Source organism: Adiantum capillus-veneris, chromosome 22 (genome assembly GCF_014529385.1).
Source record: "Adiantum capillus-veneris isolate H3 chromosome 22, ASM1452938v2, whole genome shotgun sequence".
NCBI lineage: Eukaryota > Viridiplantae > Streptophyta > Polypodiopsida > Polypodiales > Pteridaceae > Adiantum > Adiantum capillus-veneris.
Genome location: NC_140952.1, coordinates 147,251,422 through 147,276,872, shown reverse-complemented (window position 1 = coordinate 147,276,872; position 25,451 = coordinate 147,251,422). Strand labels below are relative to the sequence as shown.

Below are 25,451 nucleotides of genomic sequence, written 5' to 3'. Positions count from 1 at the left end.
CCACGTAGCCTTCAACCTAGCAATACTTGCCTCCTGTAACACCACAAACAACTCTTGCAAGTCGGTGCGGGTAGGCTCAAAAAAGTCTTCAAGCTCTTGGTCACTGAAAGCCAAACATCTCGTGACAATTGCGGTTACTAAACATTGACGCTTGTCTTTCTCTAAAGTTCTTTTCTCTCTTGAAATTTCTATAGTCTATATAGAAACATTAAAAATTACGTTAAACAAGAGAAGGGATGGCAAGTTATCTTCCCTTCACTAGAAAAACTATTACAAATTAAAACTTTAAATAATTTTACATTGAAGAAATTATTATAAAAGTATAATATATTATACATGTTGGTTTGCAATACTAATTAATCAACAAGAATTTTTTTTCTTCATATACCGATATAAAATTCTATAGAGTAGTTTGTTTTTCTAAATGTACGGTGTAACATAAATGTTTCTACTGCATATGTATTTTGAAACTAATATAAGTAAATATCGAATGAAACCATTAGTATATATTGAAATATTCTAAGAAAAAATACATCTAACCAATATGAAAAACATAGCCAATAAAAGTACTGACTTTTTATATGTAAGTATGGAATTCTATAGAGTATTTTAATACAACATACAATGTTCGTGTTGAATAATTTTCTAAGGCAAACAGTTATCAAACGATAATATTAGCATATATTCAAGCAGTATAAAATACGTTTTTTTCCCTGTCTACAATCAAGACACATTTATGAAGCATATATTAATCTAGCAATCTATTATTGGAATATAACTGGTCAACGTAAAAACCATGACTGTAAAAAATATATTTCTTATATACAGATGCAAAATTTTACAAGTTGTTTGAAAAAATACGCAATGTAAATGTCCCTGATGAGCAATCTTTCACAGCTACTATAAGCAGACACCAAATGAAAATATCGACATGTATTCGAGAATTTCAAGAATCTAGTTTTTGTCTACAAACGAAACGACACTACAAAGTGCATGTTAATCTGTAAGTAGATTATCCAAAAGTACAAAATGCACACTAATTTACGAATAGATTATCTGAAGATAGAAGTTTTGAATATGACATTTTTTGCTACAGAATTCAAGCAAACTTCTTATACACAAATGTAGAGGTCCATAAAGCAACTTATTTTTAGAAGAGTGTACAATGTACATATTTCTACCAGGTAGAAATTTTAGAGCAGTGCAAGTGACGCCAAGCAAAAACATCGACGTATATTCAAGTACTATAGAAACATTTCTTTTGGCTAAAAAATATAGCCATGAAATATACATCAATATACCAGATGGAAAGCGAACATGCAAGGGAATATTGGAAGGAAGAACGGCTTTCGAATGGAACATTCACCTTACAGTATTTTAACTTCGTTGTTCAATGTAAAAATTCACTCTATGTAAATAAAGTTGCATCTGTTTACAAATCATTTTGTCACTTTCAGCATATATAGTGCAAAAAAAAAAAAAACACTTCTAAATTGTACACTACGAAAAATGAGCATTGCAAACTGAGACCATTAGCAACATTGAATATGATGTAAAAGATTGCACGTATTTAATTTAAAAGCACTACCAAGTCTTCAGGAGAAGACGTTAAAGTGCGATTAAATATTGTTTTTTTTCTCTGTTGCACTATTTTGTCTTCGGAAGACATAATCGTGCGCTTATATGCACATTTATTTCCTTTTGAGAACACAATCAAGTCTTCGGAAGAAGACATTGACGTTTATTTGAATATGAAAAGATTTTACCCGCACAACTATGTCCTGAGAATAGGATAGTAGGGTGCATTTCAAAAGGGAAAAAAAAATAAATCTATATATATTTAAAATCGAAGTTTACCTCATATAACATTCAAAGTTGTTATATATATTTCTTTTGTTTAGTCTCAATGAACTATTATCAATATCAATCTTTTTTTGTTGATATGACTACATTACTATATGAAAGAACCATAAATTTTCTACAAAGACAAACAAAGAACTTGAAATTCACGAATCAAAATCTAATTTAAATTTGTATTCAGATCACAATACATTACGTGCATCCATTCACTGGAAACTGTTATTAATATATATACCATTTTTACATTGTTTAGATTAATATTCTTTCTATTTTTTCCCTCCATCTTCCTCTCTCTCTCTCTCTCTCTCTCTCTCTCTCTCTCTTCATAAATGTAAAGAAACAAGTTTTAGAAAATATTCAATTTTACTATTTTTTTAATTTATACTTAATTGTAAGACTTGAAGATGGTTCAATAGAGTAAGCAAACCTTGGAAGTTTTGATCACATAGAATATTTACTAATTTAAATTCTACGGTGCTTAAGTATGAAAGGAACAATACGTGTTGGAGTCCAATTCAAGTCTTTTACCTTCACTGCAGAGAAAGCAGTATTGGATGCCTCCGACTACATTAATCCAATTGAACTTGGACTATGTGGGAACTTGCGATTGGGAAGAAAAAGTAAATATGGTTAAATTACTCTGACTATTTTACGTTTTTTAGGTAGCAAAGGTCAAAGTGACGTAATTATACAAGGCTGCAGGCATGGTCTATTGCATTAGCAAGAAGAAGGGTCCAATTTGATAATTCATTCCATGATATACAGGTGGATGCGGACTTTGCCCCTGCCTCCATTGGGCATCATGTATTTTTTTCATTGAGATTGCAAGTCTTGCTGAATGAGATCCGTGCACAGTTGCATCCCTTTGTGAGAAGACTAATCCACACATTAATGGATGGCAAGTTGCGAAGAATGTAGGTCTACCCAAAACAACCCTCTTGGTTTTGTACTCTCATGTGCAATCTTACATAGGCTTGCAGTAAGGTAGACATTATGGCAGCCGTTTACTTAGACACGATGCACATAGTTCCTCATTGTTTTGCCATTGTGGGAATGGCGAGGGTGTTTGGCCAATGAAGAGTAGCCACGTATCTTTTTGCACTATAAAGCAGCCATGTACAAGCGAGGAGGTCTGTATGTTGAAACTAGGCAAGCTCAAAGATACAAATGGAGAACCCTTGCAATAGCCTCTATTGCAACTGTACTATCTTTCTATGTCACATTTAGCTACAAAAAAACGTGGATTTGGCATGCAAAACGCGACAAAATTATCATGTAAACCAAGGCTGAAAATGCAACTTTCAATGAGGCCGATGGTACAAATCAACGAAGGCACTTACCTCCGTTGCATTAGCGCTTTCAGTTTTTTAGCAGTTAGATTTCGAATCGCAACCCCCAAACCTCATAGATCTGATCTTCCCACAGCAGGTCCTTGCGACATGGTCAGGTCAGCCAGCGTTCGCAAATTCAGCCAATGTTCATAAGTTTCAACATCTGTGTCGTCATCATTGCGTCGTCGTCATCGCCGTCGTCACCGACGGAAAGTCAGAATTCAGTAGTTACAAGATTTGCAGATTTTAGTCCTTAGTATTTTCGATTTTCAGCCCGTCTTATCATTGTCCTCATCGTTGTCGACATCGTCGACAGGCCCATTGCATTGTAGAGGTTTGTGCAATTAGTAGTAGGTTGACCTCACCATAGCGAGTGGGGCCTTTGGAGAAAGGTTTGACAACATTTTGGTGTCGTACTCTGGGATATCCCCACGATTTACAGCCATCTCGAAGGCTACATTGCTTTAGCTATATAAAAAATTAACAACCTTCATGTGACTAGCCCTCAAAATATCTTTTTTGTTTGGTATCATGATTTCTTTTGGATGTAATTGGATGGATTATCCTCTCTAGTTTTGGCGACTTGTTGAATGCTACAGACTTAGCTTTGTTGGAATGAACAACTAAAAGCTTGCTACAAAAAATGCAACATGCGAGCATGGGCGTTGTCTGTCAGCTTGTGGAATAGGTAGATCGGGGTCTGGCTTTATAAACACCCCTCAGGTAGAGGCTCATCTTGGGGCTTTGACGGGATTGCTAAAAGGTGGAAGCTCTAGATAAATCCTTGTCTCTATAAAAGATGTGGTTCCAAATGTAGGCTCACGATGCTTGCAGACTCCCATGGTGGTTACCTTAGATTGGAACACTGGCTCTGGATTAATGGCTAATGATTGCTAAGAAGATGTAGATTTAGGCCTTTCCCTTTTCAGTAACAAGCTCATTGCAGAGACTTTTAGTATGATTTTTCTCGTCTACTTGCTAGTAATGATGATGGTATTGTGTCTTACAGCCTTACTGGAGGTAAGGCGATAGGATATTACACTAGGAGAGTGATGGAGAATCACCATGTAAACCGGGACAAAAAATCCAGTTTTCAATGAGGCCGATGGTAGAAAACAACGGGAGTACTTACCTCTCTTGCATTAGTATTTTCAGTTTTCAACAGTTAGATTCTGTATCGCAGCCCCCAAACTTCGCATATCTCACCTTCGCACAGCAGATCCTCGCCGCACGGTCAGATTAGCTATCAGTTGCACATTCAGTCCACTATTCGTATATTTCAATATCTATGTTTTTGATACATCGTCGTCACGTCGTTGTCATTGCTTGTAGAGTCAGGCTTCAGTCTGTACAAGATTTGTAGATTTCAGGCCCTAGTATTTTCAGTTTTTAGTTCATCGTCGTCCTCATCATCGTCGACATCCTCGACAAGTCCACTGCATTGTAGAGGTTCGTGCAGTCAATAGTAGACCGCTCTCGCCATAGAGAGTGACCCTCTAAGCCGATGCCAATCCCTTTTGGAAGCAACTGATATAATTATCATGTAAACCAGGGCTTAAAATGAAGCTTTCAATAAGGCCGATGATAAAAATCAACGGAAACACTTACCTCCATTGCATCAGTGTTTTCAGTTTTTGAAGCAGTTAGATTTTGTAGCGCAATCCCCAAACCTCGTAGATCTGACCTTCTTGCAGCAGATCCTCGTGACATGGTCAGGTCAGCCAACGTTTGTAGATTCAGTCCACTGCTCGTAGATTTCAGCATCTGCATTGTCATCGTTGTGTCGTCGTCATTGCCGTCATCACCGACGTAGAGTCTGAATTTAGTAGTAATAAGATTTGTAGATTTCAGTCCTTAGTATTTTCAGTTTCTAGTCCGTATCATCATCGTTCTCCTCGTCATCAACATCGTCGACAAGCCCATTGCATTATAGAGATTTGTGCAATCAGTAGTAGATTGGTCTCACCGTAGGAAGTGGTGCCTTCGGAGGAAGTTTTGACAGCATTTTGGTTCGGTACTCTGAGATATCCCTACAATTTACAGTCATCATGAAGATTGAATTGCTTTAGCTATGTTAAAAAATTAACAACCTTCAGGTGACTAGTCCTCAGAATATCCTTCTTGTTTGGTATCATGATTTCTTTTGGATGTAATTGGATGGAGTATCTTCTCTAGTTTTGGCGACTTTTTGAATGCTACAGACTCAGCTTTGTTGGAATGAACAGCTGAAAGCTTGCTACAACAGCATGGGCGTTATCTATCAGCTTGTGGAATAGCTACGCCGGGGTTTCTCTTTGTAGGCACCCCTCAGATAGAGACTCATTTGGGGTTTTGACTCGATTGCTAAAAGATGGAAGTTCTAGATAAATCCTTGTCTCTGTAAAATATGTGGTTCCAAATGTATGCTCATAATGCTTGCGAACTCCCGTGGTGGTTACCTCATATTGGAACACTTGCTCTGGATTAATCGCTATTGATCGCTAAGAAGATGTAGGTTCAGGCTTTTCCCTTTTCAGCAACAAGCTCATTGCGGAGACTCTCAATGTGATTTTGCTTGTCTACCTGCTAGTAATGATGACGGTACTGTGTCTTACAGTCTTACTGGAGGTAAGGCAATCGATGGCGTCAGCGCTGACTTAAAGAACTGAAAACTAGGTACAAAAAACGCAGATTTGGTACTCAAAATGCAACAAATTTACCGTGTAAACCATGCCTCCCTTGCATCAGCATTTTCAGTTTTCAGTTTCTAGCAGTTAGATTCTGCATCACAACCCCCAAACTTCGCATATCTCACCTTCGCGCAGCAAATCCTCGTCGCACAATTAGATTAGCTATCCTTTGCATATTCAGCCTGCTATTCACAAATTTCAACATCTGCATTTTCAACGCATCGTCGTCACATGGTTGTCATTGCCGTCCTCACCGATGTAGAGTCTTGCAGATTTCAGCCCTTATATTTTTCCGTTTCGTCGTCGACATCATCGATAAGTCCATTGCATTGTAGAGATTTGTACAATTAATAGTAGACCGCTTTCACCATAGAAAGTGGGCCTTTTGGAGGAATTTGTATTGCATCTCTCACAGCCTATTCTGACATGGTATCAAAGACCTTGGTGTCTTGAGAGCCTTGGATGCTCGAGTATAGGCTGATCTAGTGCCATTTTGACTTGGTTGAGAGAGGAGACGCTTGTTGTTCTTTTTTCCGGTGTTTCTTCAATGCAAGGCTGATTTGTGTATATGAGGCTATGGACCCCCGCTTATGACTTTCCCATCCTTTACCCTAACCTCACTTTACAGAGGGGAATCTCGCGTAGGGTTTATGGTATGGAGCATTGATCTCAATGAAGGAGTACGAGCGGAAGTGCGACGCGAGAGAGTGCGAGAAGAAGAGCACGACGATATGGTGAACTCGCTCTACTGTAATGTGTAGAGCATAGTGAGTTCTTATTAGGTTTTTACAAAAGAATATGTGTACATACCTGGCGGCCCGCCCACTTACCTGGGCGACCACATTGGGCTTTATACCCCAACAACCTCCCACTTAAAGTCCAATGTGGTACTTTAAGTGTGAGAGAAGCTACTATACAAGCTAATATACAAGAGATGTAGAGAAGTGATGTACTACCCTACACCTAACTGCTTGCGAAAATGCGCAAAGCTCTCTGAGGGAAGTCCTTTTGTAAGTAGATCAGCAGGATTTTCTGTGGTGTGAACTTTGACAAGCTGAAGTTGCTTATCCTCGAGCATTTCCCTGATGAAATGATACTTCACATCCACATGCTTTGTCTTTGAGTGATAAACTAGATTGCGAGCCAATTGTATAGCACTTTGACTATCACAATATAACACAGGCATCTCTTCTTTGATTCCCAAATCTGTTACTAGTCGATTAAGCCAAATTGATTCTTTGCATGCCTCTGATGCTGCAACATATTCAGCCTCTGTAGTAGACTGAGTAACACAATCTTGTAATCTAGAACGCCATGATACTGCTCCACCAGCCAATGTAAAGACATACCCTGACGTAGACCTTCGGTTGTCTAAGTCACCTGCATAATCTGAGTCTGTAAAACCCTTTACACTTAGCTCCTGACTCCCATAGCATATACACATACTCTTTGTAGCTTTCAGGTATCTCAATATTCCTTTCACTGCCTCCCAATGTTTCTTGCCTGGGTTTGACATGTATCGACTTACTACTCCCACTGCAAATGCAATGTCTGGGCGAGTAGCAATCATTGCATACATCAAACTACCCACTGTAGACGCATATGGAATCTTATCCATTTCAGCTTGTTCTTCCTCAGACACAGGACAATCTTGTTTGCTAAGTTTCACATATGGTGGCAATGGAACACTCAGTGCCTTTCCCTTCTCCATATTGAAACGTTGCAAAACCTTGTCAATATACTCTGTTTGAGATAACAAAATCAACTTCTTTGATCTGTCTCTCTCAATGCGCATACCAAGTATATGACTTGCCTCACCCATGTCTTTCATGTCAAACGATTTTGCCATCTTTGACTTCAAAGCTGAAATTTCTTCCAAGTGCTTGTCAGCAATCAACATGTCATCCACATACAAAATAAGAATCAGCCAACTACCATCCTTAGCCTTCTTTGTATATAGACAGTGATCGAACTCACTACGTTTGTAGCCTTGAGAAAGCATAAACTTGTGGACTTTATGGTACCATGCCTCGGTGATTGTTTTAAGCCATAAAGACTCTTTAACAACTGGCATACCCAATCTTCCTTTCCTTTCTCAACAAACCCTTCTGGTTGCTGCATGTAAATTTCCACATCTAAATCACCATGCAAGAACGCTGTCTTGACATCCATTTGGTGCAACAGCAAATCTAATATGGCAACTAATGCAAGAAAGCATCTCAATGTAGTCATCTTGACCACCGGAGAGAAGACTTCATCAAAGTCAATGCCTTGTTCTTGCTGAAAGCCCTTGGCAACAAGCCTTACTTTGTACTTTGGCTGACTATCATGAGCGGTGATCTTATACCTGTAAACCCATTTACAAGGTAGAGCCTTTTTGCCCTGTGGTAATTTAACTAGCTTCCATGTCTTGTTTTTATGCAGAGCTGTCATCTCTAACTGCATGGCCAATTGCCAATTCCCGGAGTCCTTCATTTGCACTGCTTCCTTGTAACATGAAGGCTCATTGCAATCAGTCAACATGACATAGTTTATAAATGGAACAAACCTATCAGGAGGTCGCGTGACACGTCCAGATCTACGCACAATAGGTGGCTCAGGCTCAGCCACAACCTGTGGTTCCACTCTATCCTGTCCTTGCTCCTCTTGAGCCCTGACATTTTGTCTTGCACGTGTAGGTCCATCTTCTTGGAAGACAACTCTTCTAATATCCTCAACCCTCTCTGGTTTAGAATGATATTTGGATTCATTAAAGTGAACATCATTGCTGCGGACAACCTTTCTGGATTCGGGATCCCAAAGTCTGTACCCCATCTCACCAGAATTACCATAGCCTAGAAAGATGCACTTTCTACTCTTTGGCTCAAGTTTGTTCCTAAATTCCTTTGGAACGTGAGTATATGCCTCACAGTCAAAGACTCTGAGATGCTTGTATGAGGGCATTTTGCCTGACCATACCATCTCTGGCACTGAATCCTTTTGCAAAACCTTGCTAGGAGATCTATTTACAAGATGAACAGCTGTTGATATAGCTTCAGCCCAAAACCCATTTGGCAGCTGTGCATTAGACAACATACTTCTGACCTTCTCTTGTATGGTCCTATTCATCCTCTCAGCAACACCATTTTGAGGAGGATTGTAAGGAGCAGTAAGTTCACATTTTATACTTTTTGACTCACAAAAGTCCTGAAAGGCTTTTGAAACATACTCTCCACCATTGTCAGTGCATAAGCATTTAAGCTTCTTGCCACTCTGATTCTCCACAAGTGTCACAAACATTTTGAAAACACTAAACGCTTCATCCTTGTGCTTGAGAAAGTAAACCCATACTTTCCTCGAGTAATCATCTATAAATGTCATAAAGTAAGAAGCTCCCCCTAGAGATAGGTTAGGCATAGGTCCACACAAATCACTATGAACAAGTGCCAACTGTGTATCTCTTCTACTACTTCTATGCTTATGTGGCTGCTGTGTTTGCTTACCATACAGACAATGTTCACAGAATTCAAAATCATTAAATGAAAAGCCAGGCAAATAACTAGAACGAGACAAGATTTCCATTCCCTTCTTGGACATATGTCCTTACCGGCTATGCCACAAAGAAACGTTCGGCTGCTCAGTTACATTGATTACATTTTTAGAGACATTTGATACATAAATCATGTAAAGTCCTCCAGATTTTACTCCATGTGCTACTGTCATAGAACCCTTGGATATCTTCCACATGTTCTGTCCAAAAGTGGTGACGTAGCCAGCATCATCAAGTAAACCTGTGCTGATCAAGCTCTTTGTAATTGCGGGAACATGTCTCACATTCTTCAACGTGAAAGAAGAGCCATTCTGAAACTTCAATTGAACATCTCCAACACCTAAGATCTCACATGTCTGCCCATTGCCTAGCCGAACATGATCTTTAGTGGTCACATAAGAGGTAAACCACTCCTTGTTTGGAGACACATGAAGTGATGCCCCTGAGTCTATAATCCAGTCACTCAGTGCATTTCCATCAGATGCTGTAAGAAGAGCTGAGTCCATTGTATTCTTCAAGAAGTAGATGTCTCCTGACACTAGACTGTCATCCTCTGCAACAGTGTTTGTCACATTTATTTCTTGAATCTTCACTGAGGACTTGTTCTTCTCACCATGGTCTTTAGCTTTCTCTTTGCCTTTTTCTGCTTTCCATTCTCTGCAGTCTCTTTTCATGTGACCCTTCTTGCCACAATGGTAGCATTCTATGTCACTCTTGCCTTTAGCACTGCGGGACTTGCTACGAGACTGATTCCTCTTTCCACCTTTGTACTTTTCTTTGGTCCTTCCCCTGACAACTAAGGCTGTTCCTTTGCCTTTGTCCATTGTCTTTCTATTGGTTTCTTCAGTAAGCAGACTTCCTTCTACACCTGCTATGTTCAAACCATCTGGAGGTGCAGAATTACTCAAAGTTGTGCGAAAAGTGTCCCAACTTTCCGGCAATGTGATCAACAGGAACATAGCTCTAACAGGTTCATCAAACTTGACACCTTGAGCTGACAACTGACTATAGATTGTGTTGAATTCATTCAGATGATTGGACATAGGTGTCCCTTCTTTCATCTTCAAGTCAACAAGCTTCTTAAGCCAGTATACCTGTGAAGCTGCACTCTGCTTCTCATAAAGATCACTCAGCTTTAACCATGCTTGATAAGCCGACATCTCGTCTGCTACATTGAAGTAAACACTTTCTGCCAAAGTCAGCATAATGGTAGAAAGTGCCAATTCATCCATTTCGCTCCATTCATCTTCGTCCATATCTTCTGGTTTTATCCCCTTGATCTTTATAGGTTTTATTTGCTTCTTTTGTACCAACACGTGCCAAATCTGCTTCTTCCACAATGGGAAATTGGTTCCATCCAGCTTCTTGATATTGTAAAGAGCAGTGTCGTGTGATCCAACCATAGCTACGCTTCACAGTGGTTTACTTTCCTGGGAAAAATTCGGCAGAGTTTCCCCTGTAAACTGACCTCTGAACCAATATCAACCTGTCAAATGAACCAAGAAAGCTTCAGATTCTGCATAAATTTTGGCAGAGTCTCCTTTGTAAAATGGCTCTGGTGTACTCAAAAAACAGACCAAAAACAGCTCAAAAAACACTGTCTCTCTGACACTGTAAGCTGCGGGTAAACCTTTCCTGCACCTGTACTGTCTCTCACTGTCCTGTCACTGTCCTGTAAGCATAGACTGCGACAATGCCTCAACGGCAGTAAAGCAAAGATGCAATCCCAACTGTCTAACTCACAGTCAATACATCCTAGCTGCCTATCTAAGGGTGCTTGAGGGATCGCTCCAAGACCTGTATCACCGAAAGGATCTCAACATTCGAGAATCCCCCAGCTCAATAAAACCTCACTCGACCCTCAACAAAGGCTGCAGTAAATCTGACAGTACATAGACTTCCCACAAAGTCATACATCCACAAATTTCCCACTATATGCTGTAACCGCTGCGGCGGTTGTTTGCTGCGTGACTCACAGCCAGCAAACCCTCAACAGACATACATCATCTCTGACAATACATCCCATGTGGAAGTACCTGCAATGTCAAGATGAAATCTGGAATATCAAGCAGCAAACACAAGCTACCTGATGAACTAGTGGATGTCGCCCACATCTGTGTGTAGATGTGCCCGTGTCGTATGTGACACGCCTCCAAGAACTGTGAGCCGTCCTTCGATGTGTAGACAGCCACAAATCAACACTCTGGGAGTGTCGATATCCTCAGCACCTGCAGTCGTAAGCCGAAAACCCCAAATTTGCAGAGTCGGATCTGCACCCGTCGAGACCACGTAGTCGAAAATGGCCTGTGTAGACCTTTGTCGAAGCCAAACGGTGGCCGAGATGACCTCAGAATAAAATTCTGACAACACCGAGCCCTTTGGTCTCGCCCACGAGATTTGGGGCCGTGTCTTCGCTTGTCGAATTTCACTCCAATCTGAGTTGGTGACTCTAGCCTCCTGCAGTGCTGCCCCGAGCCTCGATCTGAGCTCTGATACCAGTTGAAGGAGTACGAGCGGAAGTGCGACGTGAGAGAGAGTGCGAGAAGAAGAGCACGACGATATGGTGAACTCGCTCTACTGTAATGTGTAGAGCATAGTGAGTTCTTATTAGGTTTTTACAAAAGAATATGTGTACATACCTGGCGGCCCGCCCACTTACCTGGGCGACCACATTGGGCTTTATACCCCAACACTCAATTACTATAGGAATCTCTGAAAATTGAGCCAGATCAGAATCACAATGTTATCAGTCGTAAGCCTTTCTTTGTTTTCAATGCATCTTCCATTGGCTATTCCGACATGGTTTCACAATCTAGGGTGTCTCGATAACCTTGGGTGCTTGTGTGGAGGGTTGAGAATGCATAGCATTTTCCTCAAGCACTAGAGGATCCTCTCGACATTGAACCAAATCAGTGTTTATCGGATCAGAAGTCTTTCTTTGTCTTCATTGCATCTTCTACCACCTATTTTGACATGCTATCACAATTCTTGTTGTCTCGAAAGTCTTGGACGCTCAAGTATTTACTAATATGGTGAGGTATAGGCTTGATTCAAAGAGAAGAAGCTCGCTTTTTTTTTTACAACGTCTTCTGCAATTTTAGGCTAATTTGGATATATGGAGGTTATGGACGTTCACTTACGACTTCCCCGTCTTTAATACTTGTTTACCCCCACCTCTGTACAAACAGGAATCTAATAGAGGATTCAAGATATAGAGCGCTCTTCTCAAGTGTTCAAGGATCCGCTTGAAGCTAACACAAATTAGAGAGTTGAGTTATTCATCTGATATTAAGCCTTTCTTTGTGTCATTGTATCTCCTACCACCTATTCTAACCTAGAACATCCTTGGTATATCGACAGCATTGGATACTCGAGTGTGGGTTAATCTGGTACCATTTTCGTCTTGATTGAGAGAGAAGAAGCATGGTGTTTTTTTTTGGGCATATTCTCCAATTCGGGGCTGATTTGGATATATAGAGGTTGCAGAACCTCGCTTACAACTTTCTTGTCTCTTACCTTTGTTCGTTATGATATCCAAGAGTAGAATGATCTGGTTCATGTTTGAACTTGATTGAGAGAGAAGAAGCTTATTGTTTTTTTTTGGCGCTTTTTTCAAGTCGAGGTTGATTTGAGTACGTGGAGACTGTGGAACCTTCTTTAGAACTTTTCCTATTCATACCTTTGTTTATGGCGATCTCTCTTTTCAAAGGGAAACCTTGTGGAAGATTCAGATGCAAAGCACTGTTCTTGAGTACTAGAAGATATTCTTAAAGTTAAGCCAGATTGAGGTCGAGGCGCTCACCGAATCAGAAGACTTTCTTCGTCCTCATTGCATCTTCAATTGCCTATTTTGACATGGTATCGCAACCCTCGGTGTCTCGACAATCTTCAACACTAGAGTGTAGGTTGATCTGGTGTTGTTTTGGACTTGATTGAGTAAGGAGAACTTTGTTGTTCTTTTTTTTTGGCATTTTCTCCGATACAGGGCTGATCTGCGTACGTAAGGCTATGGAACCTCACTATTCAGCCCGCTGCTCATAGGTTTCAGCATCTGCATCGTCATCGTTGCGTCGTCGTCATTGCCGTCGTCATCGACGTAGAGTCAGAATTTAGTAGTTAGAAGATTTGTAGATTTCAGTCCTTAGTATTTTGAATTTCCAGCCCGTATCATCATCGTTCTCCTCGTCGTCGACATCGTCGACAAGCCCGTTGCATTGTAGAGGTTTGTGCAATCAGTAGTAGATTGGTCTCACCGTAGGAAGTGGTGCCTTCAGAGGAAGGTTTGACCGCATTTTGGTGAGGTACTATGAGATATCCCCACAATTTACAGTCATCACGAAGATTGAATTGCTTTAGCTATGTAAAAAATTAACAACCTTCAGGTGACTAGTCCTCAGAATATCCTTCTTGTTTGGTATCATGATTTCTTTTGGATGTAATTGGATGGAGTATCTTCTCTAGTTTTGGTGACTTTTTGAATGCTACAGACTCAGCTTTGTTGGAATGAACAGCTGAAAGCTTGCTACAACAGCATGGGCGTTATCTGTCAGCTTGTGGAATAGCTACGTCGAGGTTTCGCTTTGCAGGCACCCCTCACATAGAGACTCATTTTGCGGTTTTGACTCGATTGCTAAAAGATGGAAGCTCTAGATAAATCCATGTCTCTGTAAAAGATGTGGTTCCAAATGTAGGCTCACAATGCTTGCGGACTCCCGTGGTGGTTACCTCAGGTTGGAACATTGGCTCTGGATTAATGGCTATTGATCGCTAAGAAGATGCAGATTCAGGCTTTTCCCTTTTCAGCAACAAGCTCATTGCGGAGACTCTCAATGTGATTTTGCTCATCTACTTGCTAGTAATGACGATGGTACTATGTCTTACAGTCTTACTGGAGGTAAGCCGATAGAGTCTTACACTAGGAGAGTGATGGAGAAATGAGCAGTTCCGGATAATCGACGGCGTCAACGCTGACTTAAAGAACTGAAAACCGAGTACAAAAAATGCAACATTGGTACTCAAAATGCAACAAATTTACCATGTAAACCAGGACTCGAAATCCAGTTTTTCAATGAGGCCGATGATAGAAAACAACGGGAGTACTTGTGTCCCTTGCATCAGCATTTTCAGTTTTCAGTTTCCAGCAGTTAGATTCTGCATCGCAACCCCCAAACTTCGCATATCTCACCTTCGCGCAGCAGATCCTCACCGCACGGTTAGATTAGCTATCGTTTGCATATTCAGCCCACTATTTGCAAATTACATCTGCATTTTCAACGCATCGCCGTCACGTTGTCGTCATCGCCGTCCTCACCGATGTAGAGTCTTACAGATTTCAGCCCTTAGCATTTTCAGTTTTCAGTCCGGCTTATCGTCGTCCTCATCGTCGTCGACATCATCGATAAGTCCATTGCATTGTAGAGATTTGTACAATCAATAGTAGACCGCTTTCACCATAGAAAGTGGGCCTTTGGAGGAGTTTGTATTGCATCTCTCACAGCCTATTCTGACATGGTATCAAAGACCTTGGTGTCTTGAGAGCCTTGGATGCTCGAGTATAGACTGATCTAGTGCCAATTTAACTTGGTTGAGAGAGGAGAAGTTTGTTGTTCTTTTTTTCGGTGTTTCTTCAATGCAAGGTTGATTTGTGTATATGAGGCTATGGACCCCCAGTTATGACTTTCCCATCCTTTACCCTAATCTCACTTTACAGAGGGAAATCTCGCATAGGATTTATGGTACCGAGCATTCATCTCAGTTGCTATAGGAATCTCTCAAAATTGAGCTAGATCGGAATCTCAATGTTTTCAGTCGTAACCCTTTCTTTGTTTTCAATGCATCTTGCATTGGCTACTCCGACATGGTTTCACAATCTTGGGTGTCTCGATAGCCTTGGGTGCTTGTGTGGAGGGTTAAGAATGCATAGCATTTTCCTTAAGCGCTAGAGGATCCTCTCGACATTGAACCAAATCGGTGTTTATTGGATCAGAAGCCTTTCTTTGTCTTCATTGCATCTTCTACCGCCTATTTTGACATGCTATCACAATTCTTGTTGTCTCGAGAGTCTTGGACGCTCAAGTGTTTACTAATATGGTGAGGTATAGACTTGATTCAAAGAGAAGAAGCTTGCTTTTTTTTTTTACAACGTCTTCTCCAATTTCAGGCTAATTGGGTATATGGAGGTTATGGATGTCCACTTACGACTTCCCCGTCTTTAATACTTGTTTACTCCCACCTCTGTACAAAGAGGAATCTAATAGAGGATTCAAGATATAGAGCACTCTTCTCAAGTATTTGAGGATCCTCTTGAAGGTAACACAAATCAGAGAGTCGAGTTATTCATCTGATCTTAAGCTTTTCTTTGTGTCATTGTATCTCCTACCGCCTATTCTAACCTAGTATCACATCCTTGGTGTATCGACAGCTTTGGATACTCGAGTGTGGGCTAATCTGGTACCATTTTCGTCTTGATTGAGAGAGAAGAAGCGTGGTGTTTTGTTTTTTGGCATATTCTCCAATTCGGGGCTGATTTGGATATGTAGAGGTTGCAGAACCTGAACCTCGCTTACAACTTTCCCGTCTCTTACCTTTGTTCATTATAATATCCAAGAGTAGACTGATCTGGTTCATTTTGAACTTGATTGAGAAAGAAGAAGCTTATTGGTTTTTTTTGGGCTTTTTTCAAGTCGAGGTTGATTTGAGTACGTGGCGACTGTGGAACCTTCTTTAGAACTTTTCCTGTTCATACCTTTGTTTACGGCGATTTCTCTTTTCAAAGGGAAACCTTGTGGAGGATTCAGGATGCAAAACACTGTTCTTGAGTACTAGAGGATATTCTTAAAGTTAAGCGAGATTGAAGTCGAGGCCGAATCAAAAAACTTTCTTTGTCCTCATTGCATCTTCAGTTGCCTATTCTGACATGGTATCGCAACCCTAGGTGTCTCAACAATCTTCGACGCTGGAGTGTAGGTTGACCTGGTGCTGTTTTGGACTTGATTGAGTGAGGAGAATCTTGTTGTTCTTTTTTTTGGCATTTTCTCCGAAACGGGGCTGATCTGCATACGTAAGGCTATGGAATCTCACTTACAACTTTTTCGTCCTTTACCCTTATTGTCTCCGACCTCGCTTTACAGAGGGCAACCTCGCTTATGGCTTCTCCGTCCGATACCCTCATTGACTCCGACCTCACTATAGAGGAGAACCTAAAGAGATGCAGAGCACTGTTCTCGACTGTAGAGGATCCTTTCGAAGTTGAGCCAACTTGGAGTCAAGGTGTTTGCCAGATCAAAAGTCTTTTTTTTGTCTTCGTTGCATCTTCCACTGCTTATTCTAACATGGTATCACAGCCCTTAATGTTTTGACAGTCTTAGACGCTTGAGTGTCAACTGAAGTATGCTGTTTTTTTTTTGCATCAGTATACTTCAGGGTTTTGGACAGCTTTGGAGTGATAAATATTCAGCCATAGACAAGTGCGTGTATGCATGTGTGAGCAGCCCGACTACTAGTCGATACACACGATGAGTAGGAGACCTATTGCAAGCCATATGCAACTGTTCTTTCCAGCTCTGCATAGCTGAGAATTCAGGGAATTCATAACGTGTTTTGCATGTGGAGGTGGTCTATGTGCAGGTTCGGATTGACACTTAGATGCATACCGATGTACATCAGTGGTAGTAGAGACATTTGAGGAGGTTTAGCAGGCATCTTGTGCATGATATTTTCAGCTTTTCGTTGCTGAAATTTTACAGATTTTGCAACCATTTTATGGTTATGTATGACACCCGAATGCGGCTCAAGACATAGATAGTTTTGTACCTACCTAAACCTTGAAGGGTTTGTAACTGGAAAACTTGCATGTAAAGAGAGACCCCGGCCTAGCCATTCCACAAGTTTACAGATAACGCCCATGCTCCAATGTTTTTGTAAAGGAGTCCCAACCATTCGTCAATCTTAGTAATATTCGCAGCACCAGGTGGAGAAACAGATCAGCCCTAGCGTTTTTGGAGTAACCCCAATGTTTTTTTACTCAAATCAGCCTAGTGTTTTCAATAGTAGCATTGAGCCCTAGCGCTTTTACCCTGCATCATCAGGTAAGCCCTACCACTGTGCATCACTATAAATCACCCCTAGCATTTCCAGTTTTTAGCTCTTCCCTCATTGAATTGCCTTGGATCTAGCCTGGCTAGCCTCTTTTTTTGTGATTCAGAACTTTGGCAGCCCATTGAGCCTCCGCATGACCATTCTTTTGCCATCATTAAGTGCTCCCGTTGATTTCTATCCTCGGCCTCGTTAAAAGACGCGTTTTCAGTCCTGGTTTACATGGTAAATATGTTGCATTTTGCATGTCAAACCTGCGTCTTTTTTGCAGCCAGTTGTTCACAAGTATTGCCTGGAATTTCCTATTGGCTGACATCTACAGCTACAGATTGAACAATCAATGTTTGCTTTCTCGTAAGTGCTGAAACAATCTCTTCGCTTGCCTTGGAGCTCTCCCAAAGCTGGCGATTCTTGTCAGTAAAGTCGTGGCTGAGATGACACATTTGATATCGTAGCTGTCACACTTGGATGAGGGTGCAACCAAAGTTTTTGTCTATGATTTAGGAAGTGAGATCAAGCAACTAAAATCCTTTTTGCACATCACAGTGAAGCTCAGCCAATCCTTCCTTGCGAAACTAAATGCTCATAGACAACAAATAAACCACACGCACGCACACACAGACACACACACACATGCACGCACGCGTGTATGCACACTCTCCCTCACAGCATGTGTTTAGGAGCTCCTTAACTTTCCTCGAAGTAGTGTGTGCGTAGACACTTTCTGCCTCACCCGTTCTCTATCCGCAGAGCAGCGCCGAATCGCAGATTTGAAGGTCTTTCACAAAACACAATCATCTAATAAGGAAAAGGCCTTTCACCAGATGCAATCACCTAACAACGGGAGGCCTTTCGCTCTATGCTGCTTTTAGAGGTGATTGCTCTCACTTGAAGGTCTGTGGCCTTGCACAAGACGTCTACATGGGTAACAAAATTTCTGAGGAGATGGTTTCAACAGGTTGAGTATCTACTAGTCGTAATCTCGTCGATTGTATTCCAATGAAGAGAAGTCTTCCCTTCCAAGGCTTTCAAGGAAGAAATTTCCTGCATGAGTTTTCGAGAAATAGTCTTCCTCTGTTTCTTTTGAAGTCCATGAAAAGGCATGAGTCATCGTCTTTCTCGCAGTTGTTGCTGCTCAAGCTTCTGCGAGGCTTGTGCTGGAGACTTGCATGGTTTTCCATTTGCAAGGGATGCGTGGGAAAGCTGTCGGTTGTTTCATTAATGCAAAGCGATGAACTCTCTCATGCTACAATCATGTATGATTGCAACTGGGATCTGCATCTGAACTTTGCAATGTATTCATCACCACTTTAACATGTCCAACAAGCGAAAGAGAGGCTGGATTAGTCACCTCTTTAGATGCATTATTTTTTTATTATAAAATTTTTTGGAATGAGAAGAGTGGGAAAGCTCTAGGCTGTTTTGGTCCGACGTAAAGGCTATTTTCCTAGGCTGATGTCATCAGGTACAAGGCGAGCACTTTTTGCGATGTGCAATGACTTATGCTTACACCTGGCATTGTGGTCGTAGAATATATAAGGCAAGAGTGATGATGCTACGAGCTGTTTCCATCAAATGTAGAGTGATAGGTTCTCTCATATTTTGATTATGTGTGGTTGGATCTGAGCAATAGAGACAAGAAGCTATAGACTACCTGCAGCTTTGCATTCACAAGAAGCAGCGTAAGACTTCTCGAGATAGGCTTCTAGAGAGGATTCCTTCGATTCAGTCCAAGTCCTAACAACCAGTGTCATCGAAACTTTTGAACTCTGTTTCTAACTGCACATACTGGTTTGTAGCTACGACTGACATGCACGTAGAAAACAACGGCTTCACACACTGCCCTCTGCACAGCGATGCCACTCCAGATATAGTTGTGCACGGTCTCTCGACAATGGTCTCAACATATTCAAGCCTTAAATACATCCCTGAAACATGTGGCTGTCATTACCATTTCCCTTACCACCCTCGAGGCTCTTACACCCGTCGAGGTCGGGCAAGCCAGTAAACCTCAAGCAGAAAGTGTTTCATGCTTGTTGGAGGGGAGGGGAGCGGGGGGGGGGATAAAGAAAGTTGCCCACGTCTCCCAGTCTCCTAGATATGTTTCTTGTGTCATCTCTTCAAGCTTGGAAGTCGAACATCTTTTTGAGCATTCCAATTGCAAGAATCAAGCACGGCTCTGGATATATAAGGACCTTCGATTCCATTTTTTTGTATAATAGCAAACTGTATGAGTACTTGCAAAGAGGACTTGCACCTGACTGGTTCGAGACTGCCTTTTCGTTGAGGATTAGCATGTGATTGTCATTCTCATGACCCAACTGGATACTCTCTTTTGTTGTCAAACAAAGAGCCCGATAAGACAAAGCCTTGTCACTCTTAGAGGGAGCGGTCCGACTTGCACTCGCTTTCAACTTCACGTTTATTGCTGAGGCCAATGTCTTCCACTGGTTTCAGAATCGCAAGGCTCGTGCAAGCGGAAGCTGCAGCCTTCGCCAACCGCATCTTTGCACGGTGCGGCACAGTCACCTCCTATTTCCAGTGCCGCAGCAAGTGACGCCGTCCCAAATCGTAGCAGCATGCATAGTCTTACCTCAGCTACTCACCTGCAGAATGTTGTATCCCCACAATATATAAGTCATAAGAATACCACACAATCCAAAAGTAGGAAACTACCTCTCAAACTTGCCTCTGCCTCTTTACCCGTAAGCTCCTCTTCCCAAGAAAGTATACTACTTGTTGCAAACTGCAGCGCAACATCATCCACGCTAGCCCTACCTCATTCAAATCAGCCTGTAACCGATAACCCTTGGCCATATAGTCATCTTGGAAGACAACTAGCTCAAGAAGAAGCGTCTAATGTGCACGCTCATGCAGCTATGCCAGCTTCTAGCTTATATCCACATTCTCTTTTGCAAAAGCATGGCAGCCTCCCATCCAGAGAGACGCAAATCAAAACAATCCAGAAGCTTCTTGAGTATCCAAGAATTTCACTCTCCCTTGCCCCACCGACCGATCAACCATCATCACAAGAGTTGAGCCATGCCCAACCTCTTGGCCTTAGCTACAACACATCTTATTCGGATCATCATTTTTTACATGCTACAAGTAAAGGTATAGCCCCAGCATGCGCAATAGATTTTACCCTAATTATGATTGTTTGCATAGTGACTTATTTGCCTGGGTAGTGTGGAGGTATTGAGCAAGATATGATGTCACTAGGACCAAAGATAGTAGCCACAAATTTTCAGCAAGGCAAGAAAAAGTTACTGACTCCACAAAAGCATATTTTCAATCTATTCTCAAATTTCATGGCAGTAGTACACAAATTCTTCAAACTTTGGGTAAAAAATGTAACATGGTTCAAGGGGGGAGAGAGAGAGAGAGAGAGATCACCTAAACAACTTATGACCTTTTTACTTCCCAACAGCAATAACCACCTACAACCAAAAAACGTGCAAAAAAACAAAAAACAAAAAATCGTTTGTACTCTCTCTCTCTCTCTCTCTCTCTCTCTCTCTCACACACACATTACAAAACACCATGAACAAAGGCAGCAAAAGAAGATGCTGATGCATTTTACTTAAGCGCAGACAAGGTGGGGCTATGAGTGCAGATGAACCACTCACTCTCTCTCTTTCTCTCTCTCTCTCTCTCTCTCTCTCTCTCTCAGATAATCACCCCACTTGCGACTCGCACCTATTTCAAGGGTTTCCATAACGTGGACTGTTGCCATCTGGTACTAGATATGCAAGCTCTTACATCCATCTGTCTTTCAATCCGGGTCAGCAATATGACCCAAATAGCTTTGTCAGAGGGATCAGCCATGCAAATGTACAGTTTTTTGTCTGATGCAATACTATATTTCTTCTCATGTTACTAACATACATTTGGCTCTGGTCCTCTAGACCTTCATAACACCATGCATTGAGCACATTGAAAATTTTGATAGTTACATATATTGAGAGTTGTCTACTTGGGGAGCCCTTGCCATGCATATCCTCTTAAAGTACAGTCCAGCACAATACGTGTAGAGAAATTGTTACTCAACATCCACTGAAACCATCCCAAAGCTTTCTAGTCCTGTTCCTATAGGCAAACATAAGAGATACTTACAAGAACGCAAAATTGATAGGTCTATTTTGCCCAGATGTTGCAGCACCATACATGTCCCTGCTGCAAGCACTCCAACTAGACCCTTTATAGGGGCAAAAATGCAACACACGACATGCTCAGACGTATGTGGACGTATATAGAGACGTACGCACAAAAGAACCAACCCAAACACTCTGTGTTACAATCATGCAAGGTGCCCCCTGCATGAAACATCGATCAAAAGATAAGGCAAGAGTAAGCAAACTACACTAGAGATATATCGAATCAAGTTCTCAGAGAAGATCATGCATACAGAACCATTTCAGAGTAATGGTTTAGCAGAAACAATTTAGAAACTTATTTGCCTTTCACTCCAGGTCGGAATCGAGGTCTAGCAATTAGGGTGTCCTCGCCTCGTAATTGGCCTAATTGGCCGAAGGGTTCGCTGTTGGTCCTTGAACTCTAGCTTGACTACCATGGTAATCTCAATCACCTACATCTCTGTCATCTCTTGCTATAGTACAGACAACACAGCTGCCTCCAATGCGGAGATCACACCGACTCTCCACTTCATTTGTAGCATTGCAGGATGCCATGAACTGTCTCCAGCTAATGTGAAGCGAACACATCTCTGCAGATGCAGTCACCTGGTGTATGCACTAACTACAGGATATACCGAGCAGGCTGGGGCAAAAAAGCTCTGAACTGTTTTTAGCTGATGCAAAGTGAGCACATCTATCCAGATACAATCACGTATGCTTTTGGCTTATAGACATGTAGCACTGCCTTGGTCAACACGCATATCCAGAATGGCATCTCTTGAAGTACGTTGATTGCGGGATATACCCAACAGGGATAGGGTTGCGAAGCTCCAGCCGACTATTTTCAGAATGCGGAGTGAGAGTATTTCTCCTAATATACACGTTGGATGCAGGATATTCCAAACAAGGGCAGGGCAAAGAAGGTCTGGATTGTTTTCAGCTGTTGTAAAACCAATGCAAGCAAGCACCTACGCTTGCTTGAAGTGCAATGGTTGTCGTATATGCCCAACAAGGGCAGGGCAAAGAAGGTCTGGATTGGTTTCAACTGTTGTAAAATGAACGCACCTCTCCATATGCAAGCACCTATGCTTGCTTGAAGTGCAATGGTTGTCGTATATGCCCAACAAAGACATGACCAGAAATCTCTAGCCTACAGGAGCAGCTTACTGTAGTCTGGAGCTTTCTAGTCCTGTAGGCTACATGAATACATCGTGCCCACTAGCAAGGTGATAGGAACTAAGACTTGAAGCAAGGGCTGTATTACCCAAATAGATGCTAGGTTTAGGAAGCTTATGCTCACCTGCAATTTCACTTTCAAAGAGCCCAAACTAAAAGTTGGGGTTCCTCTTTTATCTGGAAGGTCCTTTTGGAAAATCGCATCTGCATGAATCTGGGTTTCTTGCACCCAACCATTTGGAGTTGGGAAATTTTGTCCATTGAGCTGTTGCTTTTTGCACACCGACATAGATGCTGTCCTTTTTCAACGTGCTACCCTTTGGCCACTGACATGGCTCCAAGAAGTACTCGCTCTTCAAATGTGGTGCCAGGAAGTATCACACTATGAGCACCTGCAACACTTGTGGGCTCCTAGTCTAGCCTCAAGTGAGCACAGGCTGCCTCCTTGGTGCATCATGCTGGTGATAATCTTGGCAAAATCGCCCAAGTGGCATTTGGCATTCAAATTCAAAAGGTCCGGGTTAGTGAGAGGATTCACCCCTTTGATGGAAGCCATAAATCCCACCTTGGATCCCATGCTTCTCATATATATGCAAAGAGCCTCAGTTCCTGACAAAAACATTGCGAACTTGGTGTGTGCAGAGGTTATAAGTCGATGGACCAACCAAAGGCAAAATCCCGCGTTGGAGCTAGGAGAAAGGTCTTTGTTGGGCTTCCATTTACCAACTAAGCACCACTTCAGCACACAAGTGAGAGTGCACAAAATAACACAGTGGACTGCATAAGTCCCTATGAAGCAAGTTGTCAGGGAAAGGAATACTCTTTTGTCAATTACCTCTGCCATGGGTTTGAATAATGTACTTAGGTCATCTTGGTATGTTAGGAGCGGAATCAACATTGTTAGATGCCATGGGAGGACTGCAGCTAATGGCAATGCAATGTAAACACATTCCGATTCCAAGAATAACTTTTGGGGAAACTGAAAAAACTTGGATTCTAACCATATGAAAAGAGAATATACAAGCAGTGTTGAGATGGTCATTACAAAGTTTACAAGGTACAATCCCAAGAAATGTTGAATGCATAGAGAGAACGAAAACAGTAAGCGCCTTGGCTGAAGGTCCTACAACACATGAAAACTTCATTGAAGGACAGCTTCACCACATTCATCAAAAGTGCATTATATTAATGAATGCATACTAAAAAAATATCAACTTGCTCCACACCTGCATTGCCCAGATGGAATATGTAACCCAAGACTGGCAAAAGAGTAGGGTCCCATCCATGGCCCCCTTCCTGCAAAAAGTGGAGAAAACCATACAATACCCCTTGACACCTGGTGAGCTTGTATGGTAGCACCTTCAGTCACAGTGACTATCGCCAATCGTAACCAAAGCTGACTCACTAATATCTGTTGTATCCAGAAAAACATCCTCACCAACTTCGGCACCTAAGGCCCAATACCACCATGCAAGGTATATCGTGCGCTTAAGGTCACTTGCTACTGATGTTGTTGCAAAGTCTTGAAGCCTATACAAACTCCACCATTTCACAAATCGTACTGTCCAAAGTGGCATGCAGTTTTCTCGGGCATAATTTGGCTGGAAGAATGGTACTGCAAGCAAAGAAATTGCTAGGCCAAGTAATACAGTATAAGCTTCTACGTTCGGCTATAATCAGAGAGAAATCAATACATGGGGCAGGAATCGAGTCCAGCTCGATGTATAATAGCCTTCAACAGGTACAAAGCACTACGAGTTCTAGGATCTTGCCAAGTTGCGTTGGCTCGGAAATTACAGGTCTCAAAAGCCAAAACATATTCTGGAGATTGAAGGAAAAGCTATAGAAACAATCTTCAATATGTGACCCCTTTTGAAGTTCATCCACATGAAAAACAGGCCTCAATGGGCAAAAATAGCTGTAGAACAAATATGTCATGCAAGCAGTATGACAATGGAATGAGGAAGCCACATGATGCACTAAGCTACCTCCTCATTATGTCACGTTTCTAACGTACAGAAAGGAAACGAAACTATCAGTGTTTCTAAGTAGAGCCGCATGCCGCAGGATGGCTCCAAAACCCACAACGAATAAATATATGCAGGTTTATAAGGAACCTCATGCTGCAGTAATGGCTCCAACCTTGGATCGCTGGCAAAAGCTCTGCTGGTACCACCAACTCTCTCTATGCTGTATACGTCAAAAGGTCGTTGGTACCACCAACTCTCTTTATACTATATATGTCGCTGGATGAATCCAGGCAAGACCAACCATCGATGTTAAACCTTGATTGCAACCCCACATTGAAGAGCTAAAATGAGCACACCGTTATCAACGTGGTTTCACTGTGTTGACTTAATTTGACATGTATATCCACTCTTTGACTAGGAAAACATAAAGTTCAACTCAAACTTTCAACATGTGTTGACTTCATAAATGTCTTGCACACCACCGGCTCTTGCTTTATAGATAATAATGCCATAACGTTGCTCCACCACGTACATGATCATGTTTTTTAGACTTTCAAACCAAGTTCTAGATACAAGTATAGTCCATGTAATTACCATAAAACAAAAAACGGCTCACAAATCAAACACAATTACTTCTACAATGAGCTGTAAACAGTGGACATCACAAAACATATGACAAAACCTCC

At 41.6% G+C, this 25,451-nt stretch overlaps 1 protein-coding gene across 4 annotated transcripts; it reads right to left on the bottom strand.

Moving 5' to 3' along the window:
* Window positions 1-1,159: 1,159 nt before the first annotated feature.
* Window positions 1,160-24,853, bottom strand: LOC147430400 (uncharacterized). 4 transcript variants are annotated; one of them, XM_086495725.1, is made up of 4 exons: window positions 24,201-24,853; window positions 24,022-24,091; window positions 20,880-20,923; window positions 1,160-1,428 (listed from the first exon to the last, which is right to left on the bottom strand). In XM_086495725.1, exons 1-4 carry the CDS (start codon window positions 24,370-24,372, stop codon window positions 1,409-1,411), a joined length of 306 nt encoding a protein of 101 aa, XP_086351851.1. In that variant the 5' UTR covers window positions 24,373-24,853; the 3' UTR covers window positions 1,160-1,408. The 4 variants fall into 4 exon arrangements, 2 of the variants coding, with proteins under 2 accessions (XP_086351851.1, XP_086351850.1); XR_015185869.1 differs by lacking the exons at window positions 1,160-1,428; window positions 24,201-24,853 and adding an exon at window positions 18,535-20,089 and having other exon boundaries at window positions 23,841-24,154; XM_086495724.1 differs by lacking the exon at window positions 1,160-1,428 and adding an exon at window positions 18,535-20,089 and having other exon boundaries at window positions 24,022-24,345.
* Between the last annotated feature and the right edge of the window lie 598 nt (window positions 24,854-25,451).